The sequence below is a fragment of the Camarhynchus parvulus genome, chromosome 1 (genome assembly GCF_901933205.1).
Source record: "Camarhynchus parvulus chromosome 1, STF_HiC, whole genome shotgun sequence".
Taxonomy (NCBI): Eukaryota; Metazoa; Chordata; class Aves; order Passeriformes; family Thraupidae; genus Camarhynchus; species Camarhynchus parvulus.
Window position 1 is genome coordinate 96,762,412 of NC_044571.1, and position 24,007 is coordinate 96,786,418.

General features: G+C 40.3%; 1 protein-coding gene across 2 annotated transcripts; it reads left to right on the plus strand.

Moving 5' to 3' along the window:
- Positions 1 to 784: 784 nt before the first annotated feature.
- On the plus strand, positions 785 to 22,969 carry CD47 (CD47 molecule). Of its 2 annotated transcripts, XM_030954655.1 has the most exons (11): positions 785 to 893; positions 4,056 to 4,406; positions 9,286 to 9,375; positions 11,062 to 11,163; positions 11,532 to 11,624; positions 12,163 to 12,258; positions 13,702 to 13,794; positions 15,513 to 15,544; positions 17,899 to 17,923; positions 18,566 to 18,593; positions 20,600 to 22,969. In XM_030954655.1, exons 1-10 carry the CDS (start codon positions 848 to 850, stop codon positions 18,589 to 18,591), a joined length of 954 nt encoding a protein of 317 aa, XP_030810515.1. In that variant the 5' UTR covers positions 785 to 847; the 3' UTR covers positions 18,592 to 18,593; positions 20,600 to 22,969. The 2 variants fall into 2 exon arrangements, with proteins under 2 accessions (XP_030810515.1, XP_030810523.1); XM_030954663.1 differs by lacking the exons at positions 17,899 to 17,923; positions 18,566 to 18,593.
- The last annotated feature ends 1,038 nt before the right edge of the window (positions 22,970 to 24,007 follow it).

Genomic DNA, 24,007 nt, shown 5'->3' on the forward strand with positions numbered 1-24,007 from the left:
AGCTACTCCTGGAAAAAAAATATCCCGTTGAAACATTTGCTGAAACAGTCAAATGTATGTATTATTGCAAACATAGGAAAAAGGAGCATTTATCCTCCCTTTTAAATTAAGTGCAACAACTGATCACTTACAAGTTCTTCAGTGTTTTTGAACACTTTGTGTTTCACTTGCACTTAGTGCATATGACTACAACCATGACTACAACCAGGAGCAAATGTACCCCTGGCAATGCTGGTCTTCCACAGGCTTTTAGCGATAAGGAGGATGCCCTCAGTCCCCGGCGTCAGCTGACCAAGGGGAAGGGACGGGGCAAACGAAAGCGCTCCCTCCGTCCCCTCCCCACCTCACCGGGCCGCGGCCCTGCCCACCCCAACGGGGTTTTGGCCCTTCAAAAAAATCAAGATGTTTCGTAATCAACAAAGCGGTGGAGGAGTCACCCTGTCAATGCTTCCCCTTTTATTGGAGCCGGCATCTTCCCCTGGCAGCCATTTTACGCGGCCCCGAACGCCAGGCTGTGCGTGCGGGGAAACGCGATCCACAACACCGCGGCGCCTCCGGAGCTCAGGCGGGCATGGGATATATGTCTTGCTAATCACTTTAAAAAGACACGAAACACCACCAAAACCAAGTCTTATCGAAGCTCAACTCCCGCGGGCTGCTGCGGAGTAACGGGGCGAGTGGCGGGGGGTGGAGCGGGGCTGTCCGTGAAGGCGCCCCGCCCCCCGCGCCAGAAGCGCAGCCAATCAGCGGTGCGAGCGCCCGCGCCCCCCCATCCTCCGCCGCCCACCCGCTGCGGCTCCGCTCGAGCCGTCGGTGCGCCGGGCCGCGCCACCGCCGCCGCTCCGCCATGTGGCTGCTGGCCGCCTCCGTGCTGCTCGGTGCCCTGCGCGCAGGTGAGTGCCCGCCGCGCCCGCTCTCCTGCCTTTCTCTCCCCTTCCCTCGTCGTCCTGACTGCTCCGACCGAGGCCGCAGCGATCGCCCTGAGGCACAACCCGTGTGGTCCCGGCGCGAGTACCGCGGCGGTGTCTCCGGCGAGGCCTCCGGAGTGCGAGGCGGGTGCGAGGGAAGGGCTGAGCCGTCCCCCGAGCGCGGGAAGGGAAGGGGAGGGTAGGCTGGCGGTGGCGGCGGACGGGGGCCGGTCCCGGGGCCAGCGGGGCGGAGCGGCCGCCGCCCGTCCTCTCGCCGCTCGGTGAGGGGACTCGCGGCGCTCCTGCTCGGAACTCCCGGCAGTTCCTGCTGGCAGCCGGCGCCTGTGGGACCGCGGGTCCGCAGTGGTAGATCGCCATCCTTTGGGAAGGAGCGGGGACACATACACACGCGCAAACACACGCTGTTATCCAGCCCCCGCCGCTCCCTGCATTGTCCCCGGGGCAGGCGATGGGCTGCTCCCCTCAGAAGTTGCGGGGGAGAGGAGAGACAGCGTGCCCAGAGCTTTGCTCCTCACCTCCCTGTGCATTAGGGCAGCTCAGCTCGCTGTGCTTTCCTAAACTGCCACGCTGGTCCCCCGCTGCACAGGGTCTAGGGTTAGCGACGTTTCTTGATCTTTAATAGGTTTGTGTGCCATCGAAGTGCAGTTGACTTTGCACAGTCTTAAATTCTTATTTTTCTGCCTTGAGAAGAAGCTCAGTCGGGGGACAGAGCTAAAAAGATTTCAGCGAGGTGCAGGTGCTGTAGTGTTGTTTTGTCAGTATGCAGCACATCGAAACTTGCGTTTTTAAACCTCATGTCGAAATCACAGTCTCGGTTCCGGGGTTAGCAGTAGGCTGGCTTAAATGTCAAGTGCCCCAGCGTGGTTTGCATGAGGAGGTGAGAAGGGCCGGCTCCCATCAGGTGCAGTGACCACACTTAACCAGTTCTGCCAACTGCGTGTAGCAGTTCTGAATTTGCTCTGCGTGTGCAGAGCCTTTCTGTGGCAGCTTCGCAACTGCGAGTTCTTCAGAAGCCCCCACACTGCGTAGTGTAAGGCTCTAAAATTGCCACCTTCATGTGACACCTCTAAGATTATAATCTACAAGAAAGTTGGAGGCGAAGAGCCCACCCAGTAATCCACTGCCTGCAGGATTTGATAACTGGTGGGAGAGGGTTCTCTTGGCTTCCTCTTAGCACCAGAATTGTTGGGAAGTCGGTAGTGGAAGTACCATCTGCAGGAAGCCGTGGGGCTCCCTTTAGTGGGAGAGCAGCCACACAACCTCTTCCGTCAAAGCACCCGGGTCGCAGAGGACTGAGCACGCGAAAATGTAAATGTGCTGGCTCTGAAAAAGAAGAAAAATTCCAACAGTTATTATCATGATTTAGTGTGAAACAGATGTGAAGTTTATTTCATAAAGAACCATTGAAGGTTTTAATTGTATATGTTTGATTTTTATTAGGGCATAGGTTGAGGTTTGTGTGTGACTCCTTTGTCCTGCTTTTGTTACTTTTATTAGTTTAAAAATGCAACACAATGAGTAAACCAGAGAATACTTCTTCCTCATTGTGAAATGCCATCATGCATAATACATACAGAGCCAGTTTATTTTAAGCTTTTGTTACTCAGTAGTAATCCAGGAAATAGTGTTAGAATATTAAAGCAATATTTAAAACAGGAGTGTTTTTTTTTAATGTGATCTGAGACTCTTGACTTGAGGGGGGAAAAATTAAAGAGCTACTGCGAATAGTGACATAACTTTTTTTCCCCTTTCCTTTTTTTTTTTCTTTCTCCCCTTGCCCTTTTTAAGTTTAGTCATTAAATATATATCATCATTCTGAGCTGGTTTTATACATGTGAGTATAAGTAGTTTCCCTGAAGTCTCTGGAGCTATTCCAGTTTGTAAGTCTCAGTGCTTATAGTATTAGGGGATTGTCATATCCTTTCCCATATTTGGTTTTATCAGATGGATGTAGTAAAGCATTTTGAATTATTAATGGCTCTGGGACTTTGGGGAGCAATTACTATGAAGAAAGCTATTAAACTTTGTTATGATTTCATACAAACAAGGAAAAATAGAGAAAATAAAATATTCAAAGTCCTCATAGCTTACATCCAATCTAGTTTAATTAACCTATTTTTTCTGGTTTCTGATGTAATTTATATACTGCTGTTACAATTTTTGATATTCTTAAGAGCTAGTGAATAAATCTTCATTTCTGATGAAATCTTGGCACAGGGCTGAGGTCGGTCTTGAAACAGTTGTCAGTCAATACTATTGTTTTAGAACTGTGGTGCCATGTGGGAGATGGGAAAACCCAGCAATGGTAACGTAATCCTTTGAGGTGTTTATTTTTCCTCACCTGCATTGAATGTGATTGTTAGAGACATTAGTCATGGTGATTTGTAGTACAGGTTGGTGATTTTTACAAATTCTCCATTTTGTTGTGTATTTGTGCAGTCAAATACTAAGTAGTCATCTTATTTAATAGATGGTATTGCATGTGCACATTCTCCACTGGAAAGGAAAAGAGAATTTGCAAGAAGTGATCTAAACCTATGGGCATTTGGCTCCACCTTCAGACATAAGAGGGAACAAGTGATAAAGCTTTCTTGACTAAGCTGCCCTGGCCTGCCTTTTCTCAGAAGTGTAATAATTTTTGAGACTTTCTTCCCTGTGTTCTTAATGGGCTGTAAAGGGAGCTTGGGTGGAGCTGATGACTGGACCTCAGTTTATATTGTGTGATCAGCAGCAAAAAACTGAACATCAGTGGCACAGTCTGTGGTTGATGTTATCTATATGTTCTGCAGAAACCAGACAGAATTTCCCCTTGTGAAATAGAAGTGTCCAAGTAAATAAATGGCAACCCAGATTTTTTTTCAAGTGTATGATGGGTTATCGTATCTATATATTAAATTATGGTGAGAATGGCTTGAGTTTGTGTAGAATTAGAATTGTGTAGTAAGTAGAATTATAATAACGTCTTTTTTTTCATCTTCTGTTGATCCCTTAAAGCATGATTCTCTTTTTGTTGTTTCATGGGAGAGTTTGTTTTTTTTTCCAATTCACTTGTTGCAATTATTTCTTCTTTGTTTTTGAGTATTAAGAAATAATTCTGAATGTGTCCATTTTCATTTTTCTTTGTAGGTTCTGCCCAGTTGATACTTTCTGGGACAAGTATTGTAGAAAAAAGCGACTGTAATAAAACCGTAGTTTTACCTTGTTACGTGACTAATCTAATCCAGAACAATGAAAATGTCATGTTTGTTACATGGACAAGCCAAGGAGTTATAATTTTTTCTTATCATGGAGGAACCAAGAAGGTTAATACTCATCCCTCATTTTCGTCTGCAAGACTTCTATCCCCGCCGGAATTAATCAAGGGTGTGGCCTCGCTGGTGCTTAACCGTAAACAAGCGACTGTTGGAAATTACAGCTGTAAAGTAACAGAATCAAACAGAGAAGGAAAAATAAGAATGCAACTTATAGCCGTCTCAGGTGAGTTGCCTGCTGTTGTTTCAGAACCTATTGGAAGGGGAAAGCAAACAAAATCTTAAGGGAAAGGGAAAATAATGAATATGGCAATGTGATCCTTTAAAGTGAAATATAAAATATGTAGCACCCAGGCCTTCTAACTTGTAAGCTAATATACCTTATTCAGGTTTAAGTTAGAGGGGAGTGCTTCCATGGGAAAGATCTGAACACATTTTTTCATTCTGTAATAATGTCTGAGCATGATTTAGGTCCCATATAGGAAAATCTATGTTTTCCCACATATTTTTGATTATGTAGATGCTGATATATTCAGCAGTCTCATGTTATTGTGTGACATATTTCTGATCAACTTCATAATACTGGAATGTATACATCCATCACAGTGTTTGCAGAGATCTTTTCTTGGAAGAATTGCTTCTTGCAGCCTTTAACTCTGCTGGAAAACTACAGGTAGAACTAGTAGAAATTCTGTTTTAAGAGCTCTAAAACTCAGTCTGAAAGTAGGCAGTTTTCTAGCGAGGTTGAAAATGCTATTGCTAGATGGCAACTTGTTGTGGTTTTCTAGCATTAAATGTCATCTTCGAAAGATGGTGTTTAAAGTGATGTTAAAATGAATGAGGTTCACTAAATTAATTTCTCATCTAGAGAGCTGTTTTACTTTATCTTGTTGGTCCCAGCCATGTTCTCCAGTGCCTCAGCTGTTGGATAATGGGTTCTGCTGTACCTGTGTTATCTGTCCAGTGCTGTGCAGATGTGACAGCTTCACTGGACATAGGTGTGCCCTGTTCATCTGTTTTGCAGGAGACTTGCCTCTGGAGAGCTGCTCAGAAGCACTGAATGTGTTGCATATATGTAGCACACGGAGCCTTACCCACGCACTCCAGAATTTTTTTTGTTTTTGCTATTAGTTTTCACGCTTCACAATAAAATATTTGTGAAGCTCAAACAGATGTTGTTTGTGTGCTCCTGCAGGCATTTGTGTAATTCTCATTTGGATCTAGTTGTTGAGTTAACCATATACCCTGCATAGAAAACGTGATCCTGAAATTGAGAAGGGCACAGCCACTGAAAGGGAAGATGCTAGAATATCATTCTTTTCTTAGAATGCTGCAAAAACAGGGAAGAGGTATACACGGTTTCTGTTTCCTTCATTCTCTTACAGCTTACTCAGACTTTTTTGACTGTTTATGCAATTCAGTGTTACTCTCCAGAAGAGGAAGCAAGGTTTGAGAATGTAGGAGAATCAAGTCCCATTTGCAAGTTTTATTTTCTTTGTGTTTATAATGAAGAAATCGGCATAAAGACAACAGAGCAGGAAACTGATATAATTTTTCTAATTTCATTTTCTAGTTGTCAGTTGTGGTGATGAAACATCAAAGGAGAAATATCGTTAGTGAAAAACTCATAGTTTTGAGGTTGCATTAGGTTTGAGAGTATATGCTAGAAAATGTAAAACTTAGGTTTGAGGGTGAAGGAAAACACAGTCGCTTGCTCTCTCTCTCACTTCTTCTGCACAACTTTTTGTTGCTTGCTCCTCCGCAGTGTTATAGAGAAACTCTTGAGACAATAAGCTAATAGAAGAAAGTTTAGTGAGTGAGTTTTGAAAAGGGTTAGTGGATAGTGGAAATCCTGTACCAGTCTTCACTGCATCATTTCTGAGCAATGAATTCATACTGTCACTACTAGCATGTTCCAGTTGATGCTTTAACAAAGATAGTCATACAAGAGGCAGCCATCCTCCATCTCTCTTAAAGAATTCCTGGATTCACCTAGGCAGTGGGTAAGAGCGTGAGCAAGATTTCTGTGCAAGTGCCTTCGTCTTTGTGCACAGACACACTTTCCTGATCAGGAGAGTGACTGTCAAGTTTTCCTGTTTCATTTTCTTTTTCCTCTCTTCATCATCTTTCATCTTTTTTCTTGCTGCTTTTTCTCTTCTCTTCTCTCATCATCCTTCTCATTTCTTTTCTTCCTTGCCTTTTTCCCCCGTTTTCTTTCCCTTTACTCTTCTTTTCACTCTTCTTTCCCCAGTCTGTAAGTCTCTCTTCTTAGCTTGGAGCTGACTGCCCTATATTGGGTCTCAAAACACTGCTTTATGCCAGGAGTTCAGTTGATTACTATGAAGCACCAGAGTAAGGGAAGTATATTTCCCCTTTCAGCAGTTCCTCTTCCTTGCATGTTGCATGTGTCTGCAGTATTGCAAACTCTTCTGTACAGGAAATTCTTTCAGACTCCAGGACCACACATGGTTCTGTGTTGCATGCTGAAGCTCTAGCAGATACCAGGCTTCTTGGTTGCTTTCTCTTTACGCTGGATGATGTCAGCTGGAAATGCTGCAGAGGAACTGAAGTGGCTCTCAGAGTCTCTGCTTGCAGTTACTTTAATTATTTTCAGTTGCATCAAACAGCATCACTGGGATTTGGCTTATCTAGGGAGCAGCCACTGTGCATTACAAGTTACTGTTCAGTATTAGTTGCTTTTTCAATATTGCAAATAAAGCAAAAAGCCTTGCATTAAACAATTCAGTTAATCAGCCTTGTTTTGGTGAGTGTCATGGTTTGACGCTGGCACAATGCCAGTGCCCCCATGAATATATACTCTCCCTGGTGTCTGCTGTGAGATGTGATCAGAAATACAGCAAAGCAGGCTCCAGCTTAGAAATACAGAAAAAAAACTTTATTAACCTGCAGCTATATGTAAAAAGAAACACACACAGGACTCAGAATGAAAACCTTCCAAAAACATTCCTCCTTCTGCCGCCAAATTTCCAATACATCACAGTAGGACAAAACCTTGGATTCTCAATTCAGCTTACCACCCCTCAGATCACCAACTCTCAGTCCATCACTACCCTTCAGATAATCAATTCTCAGTTCATCAAGAAGAGATGAGTCCCTCTTGTACCATAGGCTTCTCCTGGAAACACAGTTGAGGCCTCTTGGGTTTCCATGTCACACATGGCACCACCTGGAGAACATTTGCCATTGTGACATCTTCCTTCCATGCCCAGTGCTCTCGCCACTGTGCATGGACCAGAGCTGCATCTAGGGTTCCCCTTTTAAGGATGCTTTGCCCAATTCCAAAAAAAAGCACAGTCTCTCTCACTTTCAGGGCACCTGTCCCCCACCAAATTCACCCCCTGGGGCCGAGGGGTCTCGAGAACAGGGATCTTCTTCTTCTTCCCTGAAGATGGAGGGCACCACCACCCTCCTCACCCACTGTCTGTTCATGCACTCCTTCACATCGCATCACTGCACTCTCTTGGCTCCAAGCCATTGCCTCCCCCTAAGCAGTCTCTGTGTAACAGGAAAAATAAATAGTTCTGTCCATGGCTGTATAAGAAGAGTCCAGCCAAAGGCCACTCCATCACCTCCTCCCACCTAGGATTCTTCTCAACTTCTTCCGACATCTTTCACTTGCACAAACTTCCATCACACTTGCCCATTTCCTTCTATTACATCTCTATCTCTCTTGGATCAGCATTTGTAAGGTTTCCATCATCCAAGAAAAGGGTTAAAATCTTGGACTCTGCCTGTCCAGAACTGTCATGACTGCCCTGCTGGGCACCTTTCCCCCCCCACTTCTCCTTTTCGGCCGGCCATGCTGCCAGCACAGAATATCAAATTTCAAGATGGCACAGGCGCTCTCTCGGCTGCATGGCTTCCCCTCCCCCGCCCAGCCCCGAGCTGGGCCGGGGAGCTCTGACCTCTTTCACCCACCAGAACCAAGAGAAAGTTTTCCTGCGAGTTCTCTGCATTTGACCCCCTGTGTTCTCAGAGGTGTATCCATGTCCTCAGTGGCCATGCCAATATTCAAATCTGAGCACCTATTGGTTTGACCACCAAACTCCAAAAAAACTCACTTCCTTTTCAAAGCAGGACAGTGAGTTATAAGTTTCTTGCCTTCAGCTTAATGTTTGCCTTGTATTTCTGTTGTATGTGCTATATCTACTTCTGTGACTTCTTGTGGGAGGAGGGGAGGGAAAGAGGGAAATTTGTGAACTTAGAAGCTGCCCTCAGGGTATTTAATTGGCATTTAAAATTGTGAGGTATTGCTGCATAATTACATATTGCTGGAGCAACAGATACAACTCTTATGGATGGAGAAAAATGCAGCAAATGCATCTTAATGAAGATTAGAAATTTCTTTGGAAGCAAATGTGCAGGCAGAGGAATGGTGGAAAGTATAAGCAATGGAGACTTTGGATTCCACTGAGTGAGCCTAAATAAATATACGAGCAGAGATGCAAGAATTAACTGCATTTTCTAGTTCAGTGGAGATATTGTCAGAATTTTATGTTGGAAGGTGGCTTACAGGGTCTTAAAGCATGACTGACTGAACAGCCTATGGCATCCAAAATGCAGGGGAAAAAAATCCAAATGGATGATGTTTGGAGGACTTAAAATAGTTTTCCTCTCATTTGGCTAGCTCCTGTATTCCTTACCACACATCCAGATTTCTTCTGGAGTTACCGCCATTGAAAGTAAAATAGAATGGCTGAGGAGGCATCAGATTGGACCGTTCATATCTTCTCTGCTTAGCGTAAATACTGGGGTTTTTTTCTGATTTACAGAGATTTTTGTCGTTCCACAAGTTCAGTAGCTTGTAGTGCCGCAAATTAGCACCAGCATATTCTCTGCTCCAGTGGAAGTTAATAGTTCCAGTTTGGAAAATACTGGGATGGCTGGAAGTGCTGAAAAAGTAGGTTGTCACACAGAAAAATACAAAGGTAGAGGACGTAGGTTTCTTAGCCTATTATAATTCTTAATGCTGCATTACATATAGTATTGGGCAATCTACAGCATAGCCTGAGGAATGATAAATACAAAGCAAATAGGCTCAGTTTTTGTTCTCTTCCTACTATTTTTCTTTGTTTATTCACTAGGATCATGGTTCCTTCTAGTGGAGAGGGCTGTCATCGTATCATTGGTGTGCTTACTTGTTATTTTATGTGCAGCTCAGTTAACTGTTATTGGTAAGTATTTACTCTTTAATTCTTTGCAGTTGCTGATTGTCCTGAAATCACTTCCATGCATAAAGGCATCCATGTAAAATGAAAGGTGATACTCACATCTAAAAGATGTGTGGAAATTGATCCAGATAATACACAGAGGCGTGGTATTGTGAAGCTTTTCTTCACAGTTGATTCACCATGACATTATTGAATAATTCAAAAATGTTTCATTATATGGCCATAAAATCAATATGATAGAAGGATGGTGTGCTTTCTTCTTAATGTAAATATTTTCATTAGTCTTTTAGCACTGGCTTAGTTATACTTCAACACTGACATCAGTGCTTTTGTTAAATGTCTTTAGAGGCAATACATAAATTTTCCAGTGACAGACATCCTTAGATGTTCTTTAAACACTGTTGTCCAATATCTGTGCAATGCAGAGTGTGCTTTATGTCCTGGTCTTTCAGATGGTGCAATTTGTTACCTCAGTCTTTGAGGTTTTTCAGTCTTTTTCAATTTTTAGACCTCTGAAAAGTAAACAAATGAAAAAAAAGAAACATTTCAGCTAAGAGCCAAGTCAGTGAGAAATGGAAAGTAATTGCACTGAGTGATTTGTAGTAATCACACACATATGCAGCTATCTATGTATAACTTCCTTTATTACTTTTTCGTGAATCTCTGGAAGTGTTTGTTACTCTTCAAAGGTCTATCCATGGTCCAAGGTTGAAAACTAATACATACTTTAAAAAATTATTTTATCTCTGTATTGTTATATTCCTGATTTTCATATTTTATAATGGTATAGGAACTCTGATCTGTTCAGAACTTGTCATTGCACTGCTTTCATAGCAGAACTTACAACATTTTTAGGAAAATAATTTAATGGAGAAGCACTGTCATTTTATAAGAGTAATTTTAGCGTGCTTGGATGTTTTTGCACATGGGCAATTCATTGAAAAGTCTTGGCTTCTGTGGGGAAATGAGGTGTCCTATCTCTAACTTAATAAATGTGGGTGTGCGTATTGCTTGTTGGGAGTTTTTTGTGTTGGTGCATTTTTTTTTCTTTAGATTTTACTCTTTTAGGTAACCTGGGAATCCACCAATGATACTTTATGCCTTTAATTAGGTTTTTAAATTGGGCATGATTCTTCTGTGTACTATTCGTAAATGTTTGTTTTCTTGGTTTTGTGTGTTGGGAGGTGTTGTATTGGTTTGTTTGAGGTGGGTTTTTGTGACTTCCGTTTACATGACTGTTTTTAGGATTTAAGTTCCTTTGGGGACAGAGGTGATGTGATGTGTCTGAGCTCACACAGTGTCATAAAGAAGAGAATGAAATCTGAAATTTCTAATCCCTCTCTTGACATCGACCCGAGTAACAAATTTACTGTAGCATTTAAATATCAGCAGTGCATCTACCTGAATTAACCTGTACCATGCCCAGAGTTATTCTGATAACATATCAGCTGAATTGCATGAAAGGAGAAAGTAAGAATTTGACTAGAACCCTGATGCCAGGTGTCATTTTTCTGAGTAAGCCATATTAACCATATCAATTAATAAACACAAATTATATCTTGGGAGTGGATATAGTTGTAAATTTTAGGAGTGTGAGTTTCTTTACTTAGGGACAGTCCAAGTCATAAATCTGTGTATTTCAGTGAGAGAATCTGTGTGTCTGATTGTTTTCCCCTCTGTCTCTTTAAGGATTAAAATATGAAATTGAATCTCAGAGGAAAGTGTGCATTATTGTAGCGCTTGTCATCTTTGCAGTTGTAGCTGGTGTAGGTGCTGCTCTTTTTATCCAAGGTAAGTGATGAAAATTGCTCTCAATTTAAGGAAATAAGAGCTGAAAAGAATTTCTTCAATTCTGTAGTATGGAAGTTAGTACCACCTGTTAATTGCCATCTACTAAATTTTAAAATAAAAAGAATATACAGACTACAGCAGAAACAGCATTGGAGTTGTCAGGCCCTCAAGTGATCATAGGAAGATACTGACTCAAAATTTATGTATATTTTCTGTCCTACTGCCTTGGGTGAATATTAGGGACTAGATAGTGACTTCTGGTTCATTCAGTGGGAAATTTGGTGATGCCAATGATTTATGTTTGTTGCTTTATGCGTTTATCCAGCTAACAATTTTGGTTTTACTGATTCCCACATAAATGTTTGCAGATGGCTATACTGTACAGAATCAGGCTGGTCTTGGCCTCATTGTAATCCCTGCTGTGATTCTGGTACCACTTCAGTACATCATGTTTGGAATTGGTGAGTATTTCTTTACTCACTAACACATGGATTGAAGCAAACTGAGCTACTCCCATAATCTACAAAATATTCTAATTTTTATAAACAGGTGCTACAATAGCACGCTGGGTTCATCACATTTATAGTATCTTGAAACAAAATGTTTAGCCTGTGTTTGTTGGGCTGAGTTGCTTCACTGAAGATGTAGGAGTTGCCTGCTTGAACAGTAAATTTAGGGTAGCACATCTGAGTGACTTCTGCTCACCCTTCCTGGGTTTAGGGAGTGGATTGGATAATTTCCTCTGAGAATGTGGGTTCCATTTTTTCTACTTGTGGTTTGTTTATAATGTTATTTACATATATATATATATATATATATATAAAATTGTGTGTGTATGTATACATACAGGAGCCTTGACTTTCAGTGACTTGTAGATTTGTTACCATGCTGGTTGGCTGAGCTTAGAATTTAGGAGAATCTGATTTCTACCTTTATGCAGTTATCTGTATTTTACATCTCTGTAGTTAAATTTTATAATTTTATTTCTTTTTTCCCCAGTTTTTGACAGTCTACTGCAGGCAACATTGGCTCTGATAGGTTTAAAACTTCTTGGATTTATAATTGCTGTAGTTGGTTTTGCACTGTGTGTCGCAGGTAAGCACTTAAGTCTTCTGTGAAAGTGTGCCTTTTACTCTTGTCTACATCTGATGTTTGTTTATTTCTAACACTAAAACTTTGTGAAAATGGCTTTACTACATGGAATGTTAGCTAGTAACTTCTGTAAATGTAGTTTAGGACTACTGTGCTAATACTTTTATGTGGTGAAAGAAGAATAGGCTAAAGGAAGTATTACATACATCAGTTTAATGACTGCATTCTGTGAGCATCTGCTTTAAAAAAAGTTAATTGTTTTAATTTTTTTTGCATGTTAGTGTTGATTTTGGGTGACTATTGTTATTCTTACTGGGGCCTAGGGTATTTAGAAATTAAATAATAATAATTTTCACATGTTAAGTGATTAAATCAGACATTCCTTGCTAAACTGAGTCCATTAATATTTCAATGAATACCATTAAAACACATTAAGAATGTAAATGTAGAAACAGTAAACCTGGATTTGTTCTCGGGCTGTTTTAAGTGGGGTTGTGGCTGACACTCTTTCATCATTGAAAAAACTGTCACTGTGGTGAGGGAACCCCAGCTAAGCACCACACACAGTGATGTCTCTTATCCCTGCCTCTGGCCTCCCTTTGTTGCCTCCCTGCCTTCCCCTGTGCCACCAGAGAACCCCACAGCAGAGAAAGGGGTCAACTTAGGACTAGTTGTCCTTGGCAATAAATTTAGTAGGAGAATGCCTTTTCGTGTTCCTTGTAGGCAATTTAGGTTCCTGATTTACTGTTCTGTGCAGATACTCTTCATTTTAGACATTGCTTTGGGGGTTTAAGACCTATTCTCCTTGAAGTGGTTTCTAAAGATTTGTTCAGTCTGGGTGAAATGACAGCCCTTTCAGTGGAGTTGTGATTTGAATTTTACGCTTTTTGTTTAGTATTTACAAAAGTATTTGTAAGTTCTGTAAGTTATAATAGTAAAATAAACTGATGAGAGATTTCTGGTAAAGCATTAATACAAGGATTTTTTTGAGGATGTTTTATAATGCTTGTAAATGCAAAGTGTCGCTAGTTTTTTTCAGGGTATTCTTCGCCAATACATACATTGTAGTGTTACCTGTATCTCTGAGGAGTTCAGCTCAGTGACCCTGAACTGTCAGAAGAATCAGCTTGTCCTGGGTTGAGCTGACAGATTGTTGTAACAACAACAGTATTGTATTCTGTCATGTAATACAATTACAGGCCAAACCAGTTGGGATTGAAGATGTATCAGCTAAGCAGGATAAATCAGTAAATACCTCTATATCATTAAAGAATGTATACAAAAAAAGAAATATGCAGGAGTAGTTCTGGGATAGCTTTGCAAGTGAAATTAAACATGCCTGTCTGTATCAGGTTTATTTATTTTACTAAGCAGTTATATCTGAAAATAAGTGTTTGTGCTTTTTTTGTGTCAGTTGACACAGTTCTTTTATTGTGTTTTTCCCAGCCTGTCCTCCATTACATGGTTCTGTTCTGATTGCTGGCTCAGCTATTATGGCTATTGCAAGTTTGCTTAGTCTGGCTTACGTGTTTATTATGGGTAAGTAGCACCTAATATTCTGCATTTTTTCCTTTCAAGTAGACATAATTTATCTGAGCACAAGATGTGATTTCACAGTTACATAGTTTTAAAAATTACTGAGAAGTTGTCTGTATGTGTTGGCTTTGTTTCATAAAGTGTATGGGGAATCTTAAGAAACCCACAGTTTATCATCATAAACTGTTTCAAGATCAACACAGCCAGGTTTCTTAAGTAAGAGTATTTCAGTTGTAGGAGGGGTGTTGCTGTTTCAGTTCTGCATTTACACAGTTGGCCAGCTGGATCTTAGAATGAAGAGAGCAAAAGGGTGTAAAGGATTCTGTGGAGTGGGTTGTGGGATGGTGGTGACAAAAGCTTATCAAAACATGGACTTAAAGAAGCAAAAATCTGCCTACTGATTTGCACTAGTTAGAGGTAGGTTAAAAGAAGAGCAATTTGAAGGCACACCTTTCATTTTAGTGAACCCTAGTTTTCCTCCTGCTTAATTTTAAGACCCAGGAGAAAAGAATAGCAAAGCATTGTTTCAGAAACTGATCCGTTCATCAGATCTCAAAAAGATGAGAGATTTAAAGATGTGCTAAATAAGCAAAACCCAGCAATGCTGTGTGATTGGAATGCTGGCACACCACAGCATAACATTGCAGGGACTCTACAGCTTGGGTCAGAGTGGCTTTGTTTTCAAGCTGTGCACAGGCTCTTCAAACACCTCGTTGTTGTCCACCCTCTGTTGACAGAGAACTGTGCAACTGAGGATATGTTACTTCCAGGTTCAGGTTGCTGAAGTGTTTGCAGTGAGTGCAGTCACAAGTCTGCACTGAACCATGCAGGCTCCCAGGTTGATGTGTGCACACCGTGTGTGGGCATGGCCAAAAATAGACCCTGAGACAGGGAGAATTTCCAGTAGAGAAGAAATTAAGGCAGAGTGCCTAATATTTGATATCCAAGTTAAATGAAGATGAGTCAAAAATACAGCAGATGTGAATCAAGCCTTTTAATTACAACAATAAATTTATGTTTTATTGACTTTGGTTTACTTTGATAAACTTGTATAGTATTCAATGCTGTGTGCTCATGGTCTGCATAAATGTTGCATTTCTGGTTTGATTTTGCTGGCTGAAGAAGTCAAATGTGACTGTTGGGGTAGATTCTAGCATGCCAAAATAAGCACAATGAATAGTGAATAACCTAATTCACCTTTAGAGCTGAGTGTATGAGTGGAGCAATTCAGATGCTGTATGTGATAAGATTATTTGTTTCCTAAACAGAAGAGTGCTTAGAGGCTCTAAGATTTCTGGATCATAAGTACCTTTGGACAGGGAAGCTGCAGTTCTGTGTGTTACAACTCTGTTGCAAGTTTTATCAGTAGACAATACCTTTTCCAAGGTAACACGTGACAAGATGAGAGGAAATGGCCTCAAGTTGTGCTGGGGAAGGTTCAGATTGGATATTAGGAAAATTTTTTTCTCTGAAAGAGTGGTCAAAGATTGAAACAGGCTGCCCAGGACATGGTGAAATCACGATCACTGGAAGTGATGTTTAGCCCCTTGGGGGACATGGGTTAGTGGTGTTGATGTTGCTTGGGTTGGGCTTGCTGGTTGCTTGGGCTTGATGTTCTGGGTCGTCTTCTTCAACCTTAACAATTCTATGGTTCTGTGTTTTTATTTGGTTAATTGTAACATTTATTCATCTGCTTGGTCACTTTTTTGTAATTATTTTAGGTTCCAGAATGAAAGATCATCCTCGCCCGGGGGTAAGCTTAAAATTAATAAATTTGGGGTGACTAGATGGCTCAGGGGATTGTAGTGAGATACTGAACCTTTCTTCACTAGTTCGAATTCAGACCAGGTTGGTAGCAAGCAACAGTTCTGGCTGTGTAACGGATGTCTAATGTTGAGTGAGTTGGTGGTCTCCATTGTCCCTATTGAGTGTGTCTGTAGTACTGTAATTGCCACCCTGACATAGGGTTACTCTGACTGTTGTGCCCAGATGGAGTTTCCATTGCTGTCACTGAAAGGTGGTGGAAGTTTGATGTTCTTTTACAATGCACTCTTCCACCTGAATATTTAAAAGCCATTTTGCTCACCTTATTAAAAAGCTTTTTCATTAACGTGAGTGTAAAACATCCAGGCGGCTTGTAAGAAAGACTTAAAAGGTTTTTTCCTGTGGTCTTGTACACCAGAACCCTTTGATATTCTCTTCAGTTCCTGGCTATACAGATGGCGTAACCTTGAACTTTTTTCTGATTTTCCTATAATGCCCCATAATTTGATGAGACCTTCTGAAAAGAAAGTGCCTGTCTTTAGGTAACACAGAACAAATTGAAAAATACGTTGTTTTTTTTAAGAAGGTTTTTCAGTTGGTAGTTTCGAATTGTAGAATAATAATTTTCAAAACAGTAATTTTCACAGACTTACGCAGTGCTTTTGAGTGATCCATGAATGTGAACTGCCTGATTTCTGGGGTTTTCCAGAAGCAAGGAAAGAGGCGCAACTGTAGAATACCAGTAAAACTTCCTTGCAGCATGGGGATCTGGCAAATACTAACTCATCCCACCTCCTGGATGCCAGCCATCATTTGAGACACATTTTCAGGTCTCCAGTCTAAAGCCTGAGACCCAGCTGTTGAAGGAAAATGGTTTCTAACAGTGAGAGCTGACTGCAGTTAGGACAAGAGATTTTTAGGTTTTTTTTGTTGTTGTTTTTTTTGGTTTTTTTTGTTTGTTTGTTTGTTTGTTTTTTGTTTTGGTTTTTTTAAATTTCCTTTTGCTCATCCATTTTCATTGTAAGGAATAGTATTTTAGAGGATTAGTCTTTCTTTATGGAAGGAATATAAGTGCACAGAGCTTTACAAAATGGAAGGAAAAGAGGTTAAGAGATGTTATAAAAATGAGCTGAGAAGTGAATTGAAAGTATGCTTCATTCAAAATGAAATCTTGCCTTTATCTAACATCCTTGTGCTTACTTGTAGAATGGAAGTAAACAGGGCAAGAGGAGGGTGGGTTTTTTTTCCTTAACTTAGTTTTGCTTGTAAATAAACTTTGCTTGTAAATAAAAGCATGCAAAATAGCATCCTTTGATGGGAACTCTGTTCTCTTTATGAGCTGCTCTCCTCACAAGGTGATCTTCCATGACAGCAAAGAATTAAGAAATAAATAGCCACAGCAGCACAGGAATGAACAGCATGTTACTCTCTGAATTTGGGACAGAAATGAAATCAAAAGAAGTTTTTAAAACTTAGATGTCATTAGATACCTCAGCTAGTACAAATATATTCTTTGCAGCTGCAGATAGGTGAGGGCTAGTACAGAAGAATTCAAGTGTTATAATTTCTGTTTGTGAACTTACAGCTGCGAGGGAAATTCCTGGGGAAACTGGAGTGTGTTAACATGCTGCTTGTTTCCATCAAGGGCTCTTCAGCCTATATTGCTGTGCTTTGAGGCAGTAAATAGGTTTGAAGTAATTTTAAGAATACACTTTGATTCTGTGTCATCTAATGACTATGGAAAACTTAATATTGGTGAAGGGCATAATTTTGACACTGGGGCACGCTTAAAAAATTATTACTGAGATTTTCCTGAGTCAGAGGGCGAAAAGGTGTGTTTTTGAAATCTGCCATCTTAACCAAGTACTGATTTTTTTTTTAGTATTTCTGTAGGTTGCATGTGTTGTTTCTGATGATTGTCTACCAGACTAAATGCACAACTGTCATGTATTTCTTTCTGAGGAGATTCACTTGATCTGCTTGGCTACTAATTTTCTTTTCTTTTTTAGTCGTGCTGCTTTGTTACTAACCATTGATCAAATGACAGAAATTATCAGTTAGGTTTTAGAGCTTAAAAGTAGTATCTGCATGATTTCTGCTGCCACCTAGGGGTATCTAATCTGGGTAAACATTAGAGGAAGGGAAAACTACTTGGAGAATGCAGCTATTGACTGATAATTTTTTTCCAGACCTTTAGTCATTAATTTGATTAACATTAAGCTTTCTTCATTTTTATAGAATCACTACTTACTGTATATGTCAATTAGAGTAATTTAACTGTGGCCAGCCAGAAGTAAACATGAAGGCTTTTTATACATATATGTATTTTTAAATGTTTTGCAGAAAGCTGTAGAAGAACCACTAAATGGTAGGTGATATTCAAGGTTTATCTTCTCATTAAGGGATTAATTATGGATAAAGATAGTTCTAGTTCCCACTACCACAACACTAAGATGGCAGATCAGTGTGGCAACTTACGTGGCTCTGTGAGTCAGTAAGAGCTTGATTTCTCAATCAAAGATTGCCTGCAGCTCCAGACTCCCTTTATTATGCCACCATGCTTGCTAGCCAGAGATGCTGTTTGACTGTTTTAGGACATATCTAGCATCTCACTATACTATGTGCACCCTCTTTGCTTTGCAAAAATGTCCAGCTTTTAAGGGAAGAAGAGGGACTTGTATTGAAAACTGATGTTAATGCATAAAGATTTATTTGGGTGAAATACTTAATGATCACAGCAAAATCTATCCTTACCACTCTATTCTTTCTGTATTTCCTTGGGTTGGGGCAACTCTCATGGTGTTGAGAGACTGATAGCACTTAAGGCGAGGGAAATTTACAGTGAAAAAGAGATGACTTTGAATTTTTTTGTTTTGCTATTATGTTCACTAATTGGCATGCTGAGTAGTAGCAAGTTCTAACCTGAATTTTAGAACTAACATGAATATTAACCTGTAAAGCATGTATTTCTTTTTCACTCATTACTAATCCATCTTCTTGACTTTTAAAGATGCAAAAGGAGTGATGTTGGAATGATGGTAAGTCTAACAGATGTTTGTTTTAATGGCTAAGCATTTGAGAGTTTTTGATGTTTAGAGTAACCCAGTGCTATTTCAATGAAACTTGGAGGACAGGTTTCAGGGCAGGTGCTGTTCTTATTCAAATTGTATTTAATGGTAAAGAAAGAATACATGTATCCTATATTAAACATAGGGGAAGAATGTGTATTCCTAAACAGTGAAGAGGATGAGTCAGTGAGAGAACTGTGCAATAGTGTGTTTGTGATCAAATGTGGAAAGTCAAATAGCTTTATGTTTCCTTTTTGCTCGTGGAATATTTAACATGCATGGAATGATGGTGGGTTGTTCTATTTGGGTGTGGTTTTGGGTTTTTGGTGGTTTTTTGTTTTGGTTTTTTGGTTGGTGTTTTTGTTTCATTTTTTGTTTTTGTTTTTTGTTTGTTTGTTATATTATTGTTGGTATGACTAAGCTTTCTCTCTGCATTTTAATTGGTGATCCTCAATGGTTAACCACAGGAAAGTTGTTTAAAATTAACTTTCTCTCCCTCTCCCCCCCTTTAGGTGTTACTTGAATTCTCTGAGTTTTGTTAGATTGTATTCCAATCAGATTTCACTCAGTTTATTATTTTTCAGATAGCTCTCATTTAAGAGCTTAAATTTTAGGCTAGATGATAAGGTTTGAAAATGAAAACAGTACTATTGAGTCTTTTCTATTCAGCAGCTATACTTTTCATGGAAATAGGATTAAAAAAAGCACTTGTTGATGCTGTTGTTACTTAGGTTTCTCCCTGAATACTGAGCAAGCTTGTCATGAGGTATCACTAGACCCTTAGCCTAGTATTCCTGCATTCAATTACAACATTTTGCTACTTGGAAGGAAGAGTAAACTCACTCCAAATCTGGTAGCTCACTTGAAATACTTTTATATCATGCCATTTCTAGGAGGCATGAATTGACAACAAGCAAATAAATGAGGTACTAGTTAGCTGTAATTGGAAAAAAGGTGTATGAGTTTTAAAAACAGATCTCCTTACAAATACCACGTGCTGTTCAATTTGTGTTACTTATGACCACTACATTTGGTTCATCCAAATATCCCATATAATTATTTTCTAAACCAATAGGATTACACTTCTACAGTACAAAGGACAAGTGCATTGGTGTCTCATAAACACATTGGTAAATGTATACCAGTTAGTGTAATCTCAGCTGGATGGAATGGAAGGCAGGGCCTGCTCCAGGACTGGCTACTGCTTATTCTTGACAGAGTTGAGACCAAGAAACAAGTAGATATTTGCCAGTCCATTGCATTCAGAGCAGACCAGAAGGAAGATCAGGATGGGCTCTCTGCAGTTACCTCAGCCTGCTGAAGAAAAGGCAGAATTTTGATTGGAGATCAATTTTAAATAAGTTGCCTGTTTTTTTCTTGGGTTTCATTTAGGTTATGAAAACCTACACTCTAGTGCTGAGGTGGAGCTTCCAAAAGCACAGAAATTGTCAACTACCTATTTAATTTTAGGGTAGAGGTAGAAGTCTGTCTCTGTTTTTTCTGCTCTGAAAGATGGCTCCTAACTAGTGACAGAAGGTTTTACAAATGGAAGGCAAATGTTCTGACTCACATGCTGGAGGCAGTAAACTATTGAGCTTTACCCGCTTCTATGTTAACCTTCCCTGGAAGATTCACACACAGACCGAAGCAGGGATGAATCAGGTGCTGAAGCTGACCAGCTTACAAAATAGCATGTGAAAGTAAACTAGCATTAGAATATATGGACAGGGTGGGTCAGGCAGCTGAGCCTGTGAGCCACTTCAGCTTATTCAAATTCATGAGTGAGAGCTCCAAGACAGTGTCCACCTTTCTTTTGTGGAGAGGCTGAAACATCACTTGCTGTTAGTAACATCTTTTCCCAATAGTGCTAAATGTGCTTTCAATTTTGAAATGAAAAAAATCTGTAAGCTGTGACTTGCATAGCATTGCTGTTCTTCCCAAACAATATTTCTTTTTCTTTCTTTTTAAATTCCCAGAACTGCAGAGTTATGTGATGCGTATATAAAAAGTACACCGTTGTTGATACACCGTGGCCTTGAAGATGCACTACTCATCGAGAAGAAATTCAGGACTCTAGTTGTTTTGCATGTGTGGCAAAAGTGCTTTTGATATAAATGACATAATTTTATAGTCACAGCAGCTGTAGCAAGGAACATATGTGTTTGCCCACATGTGATCTTTATTTTCTTTTGTTAGGGTGTATATGGGATGGTTGAGGGTGAGACTATAAAAAGCGCTATTTGCCCAGTACAGAGTCTCCCTGCAGTAATCCTTAGTGGTATTATTTTCAAAAAGTATCATTAGTCACTGCTTTGATAATGGGCCTGCTGAGCCCAGAAATTGCAATACCATTTAGACTATTGTTTTCTTTATTTGTGTGCATGGACAAAGTATGGTTTATGTGTATGATACAAGCAGGAAGTAGAGATTGTACAAATACATATTTTCTGACATTCATCAAATTTTTATTAAAGAAATACAAAGTTAGTCACAAAGTTGCATAAGTACAAAGTTTATTCCCAGCTCTCTTGAAATTATTAACAAAGTTCTAATTCCACGAGATGCTAGTATTCCTCTCTGTGGACAGTAGTCATGTGTGCTCTGGTGGCTGATATTTTTGTCCAGTGAGAGGGCTCTCAGTGCCTCCTCTGTATCCTTTGATGAGAAACTGCTTAGCTGTTGGAGCCTAATTCAGCACTGGAATTACAGAGCACAGGAGCTGGTAATCTTAATGCTGAATGGGGTTCTTGTGTGTGTTCATGTTGTGCAGTGTGTGGAATTGGAAGCAATTTCAGGCTTTCTTAACTCAGTGAATTTGTGAAAGTTGCGGATGCTTCATAAAAATAGAAGTTTCCTATTTAGTATATTTTTGACAGTTTAAAACCTTGTTTTCTTGAATGGAAAAGAGCTATATAATTTCTGGCCCAGGTTTGTGTTGCTGCCATTACATCACAAATACATAGAATAAAAAGTAGGAAGAGCTGATGAGGAGTGAGGAAGCTCAGTTTCTGTATATATATCTAATGGTATGGTTAAAAATCAGTTTACTAGGACTTGCACATTCCATGAGATTCTGCTATGTTTTACAGTTATTTTGAGAGTTGTTCCAGTATAGTTGGCTGCTCTTGGACTTTGCGTATGCTTTGTAGAAATCTTGACACTGTTTCCTGTTTGTACTAAGGTACTGTATTTCAAAGGCACACACGGTTTTCTCCTTCTAACAATTTAAAACTTGGTTTGGAAAGCTGTTGCCGAACAGTCACGTAATAAAATCCATGTTTTTAAAGATCCTGAGTAATTTGGCAGTTCTCAAAATTGAATGTTACAAACCAAGGTTCATATCCATTTTGTGGGTGCATGTTGCAGGGATTTGGGTCTCTGCACATCGAACTCCGAGTCGCATTAAGAATTTAACAAAGCAAAATTGAGGTGTCGTATTTTACAGTAGGTGCTGTCATATCGTCCCTCTTGCCAAGGCTGCAGGATTGAGCCATTTAAAGCAAGCTATGGGCCAGCCCTCACTGGGATCAGTGGAACTGGACGCAGGGAAGAGGGTCACCCATGCGATAAGATATGGGAGAAACATGTATGGCTCTCATTTACTGTCCTACTTTGCCAGTGGGAGTATTCACATAAGGTTTGAGCTCTTACAGATGAATCTTTTGGTGCAGGTTTTTCCATAATCTCAGTGATACCGAACTAAAGATGGGAGATGGTGCTCCATTACAATTCAGTATAAAAATTTTTCTAATTTAGTATTGTGCAGTGCTCCCTGTGTATAACTAGTGATTCCCTCTGTCAAGTTGAAAGTCTTAGCAGCAGAGGAATAAAAAACCAAATTAACTGGAATTCTGTTGAGGTATTCTGCCTTATAAAAGCAATTATGTATAATAGCTTTATGTTAATTTCTCTAAAGCAAACTGCAGCAGAACCCCCCTGTGTCACCGTGGGATCAGGCGGAGCTGTTCCTAGGAATTGTCAAGACCTGAGGAGCTCAGTGGCTGGCTATGTGCTGCAGAACGCGGCCCCAGAAATGGGAGAAACTCACCATCCTGTTGCATTAAGGGCTGGATTTCTTGTAGGTGGGAATTTAAAAGTGGGAGTTCAAAAAGTCATTGGTACACCTAGCCAGCCCTTTCCCACCAGTAATTTAAACCAAAGTTATTCATAACTGTATGCTTTCATTTGTGTGTGTACATATGTGTGTATATATAAATATATAGACATTTTAAATATCTATAGATCTATAGTCTTTACCCAAGAAACTGTTTTTATTTATGAAACATAAAATTATTTTGTAAATATTGTGCTAATATTCTTAAAAAATAAAGTCATTTTAAGTTGTTTTTGCAGGAGATTTACTTGTTGCTAGCACATTGAACTTCTGTGGCTGCTTCCATAAATTCATAGTCATAGCTGCTCTTCTCCCTGTCTTTATGTATTACTTACTGGATCTACAGGAATGTTATCAGGGTTACATAGGCTGCAGCAGATGATTTTGGGTGTGTTTCTCCTTAGAAAGGTCATCCAGATGGTGAAGTGAGTGTGTAGGCTGCCTTGTAATGACTTCAATTATGCTCTCCAGCATCAACCATCAAGTGCTGTCGCCCCAGTGCTGTGGGAGGAAACGAGGAGTATCAAGCTGCTGCTGCCACTGTAACTTCAGAAACGGCAGTGCAGCACCTCTCTTCAGTCCGTGTTTGTAGCCCTGCAATGGTATTTCTGTGAGAAGAGGATCCCTTGTGTTACTGCTGAAGCACTGCTGGATGAGTTCTGGATTTCCTGAAGTTGTCTTTAATGTTCATTTGACTGCGGAGAGAGGGAGCTGCAAGTCGTGCCTGGTAGGCTTTCCACTCACACATCCTCTTCTGTGCAGCTGAGCTGATGGGAACAGTGGAAATTATTGGTAATTCCCTTGTTTGTTCAAGGTGACTTTTAACTGTGGCTGTTGAACTTCAGTGTCTCTACAGAAATGTTTTGTGACTTCTCTAGACACACTTTCCTCTCTAAAGGAGCCATGAACCACAATTTGAGCTATTTAAACAGAATTTTAACAGTTCTAGAATTTTCTGTGCAGGGACCCAACTGCATGGTGACCTGCAAGCTCAGGAAAACTGGTCTTGAAGCTCAGGAAAGCTGCATGCTTGAATTTCTGGGTGAGAGAAATAGTGCTAATCTAAATGTATGTGACTGGAGAATATCTCAACACAGTACCATCAGTGACGCTCAGTACCTGTGATCCAGACTGCTCCAGTCAGTTCAACCAGGAAAACCAACCCAGATGTGAGCTTCCAGTCCAGAAGCCTTCCGAAAGCGCTTGATCAGAGCTCTGCAGTTCAGCAGTTGCTACCGAGTTACCTACCTAAGAGTAGAAGTGGACAGCC

Coding starts and splice junctions, on each gene's coding strand:
- CD47 (XM_030954655.1), top strand. CDS start 848: ATGTGGCTGCTGGCCGCCTCCGTGCTGCTCGGTGCCCTGCGCGCAG. Junction 894..4,055: donor GCTCGGTGCCCTGCGCGCAG/GTGAGTGCCCGC, acceptor TTTTCTTTGTAG/GTTCTGCCCAGTTGATACTT. Junction 4,407..9,285: donor GCAACTTATAGCCGTCTCAG/GTGAGTTGCCTG, acceptor TTTATTCACTAG/GATCATGGTTCCTTCTAGTG.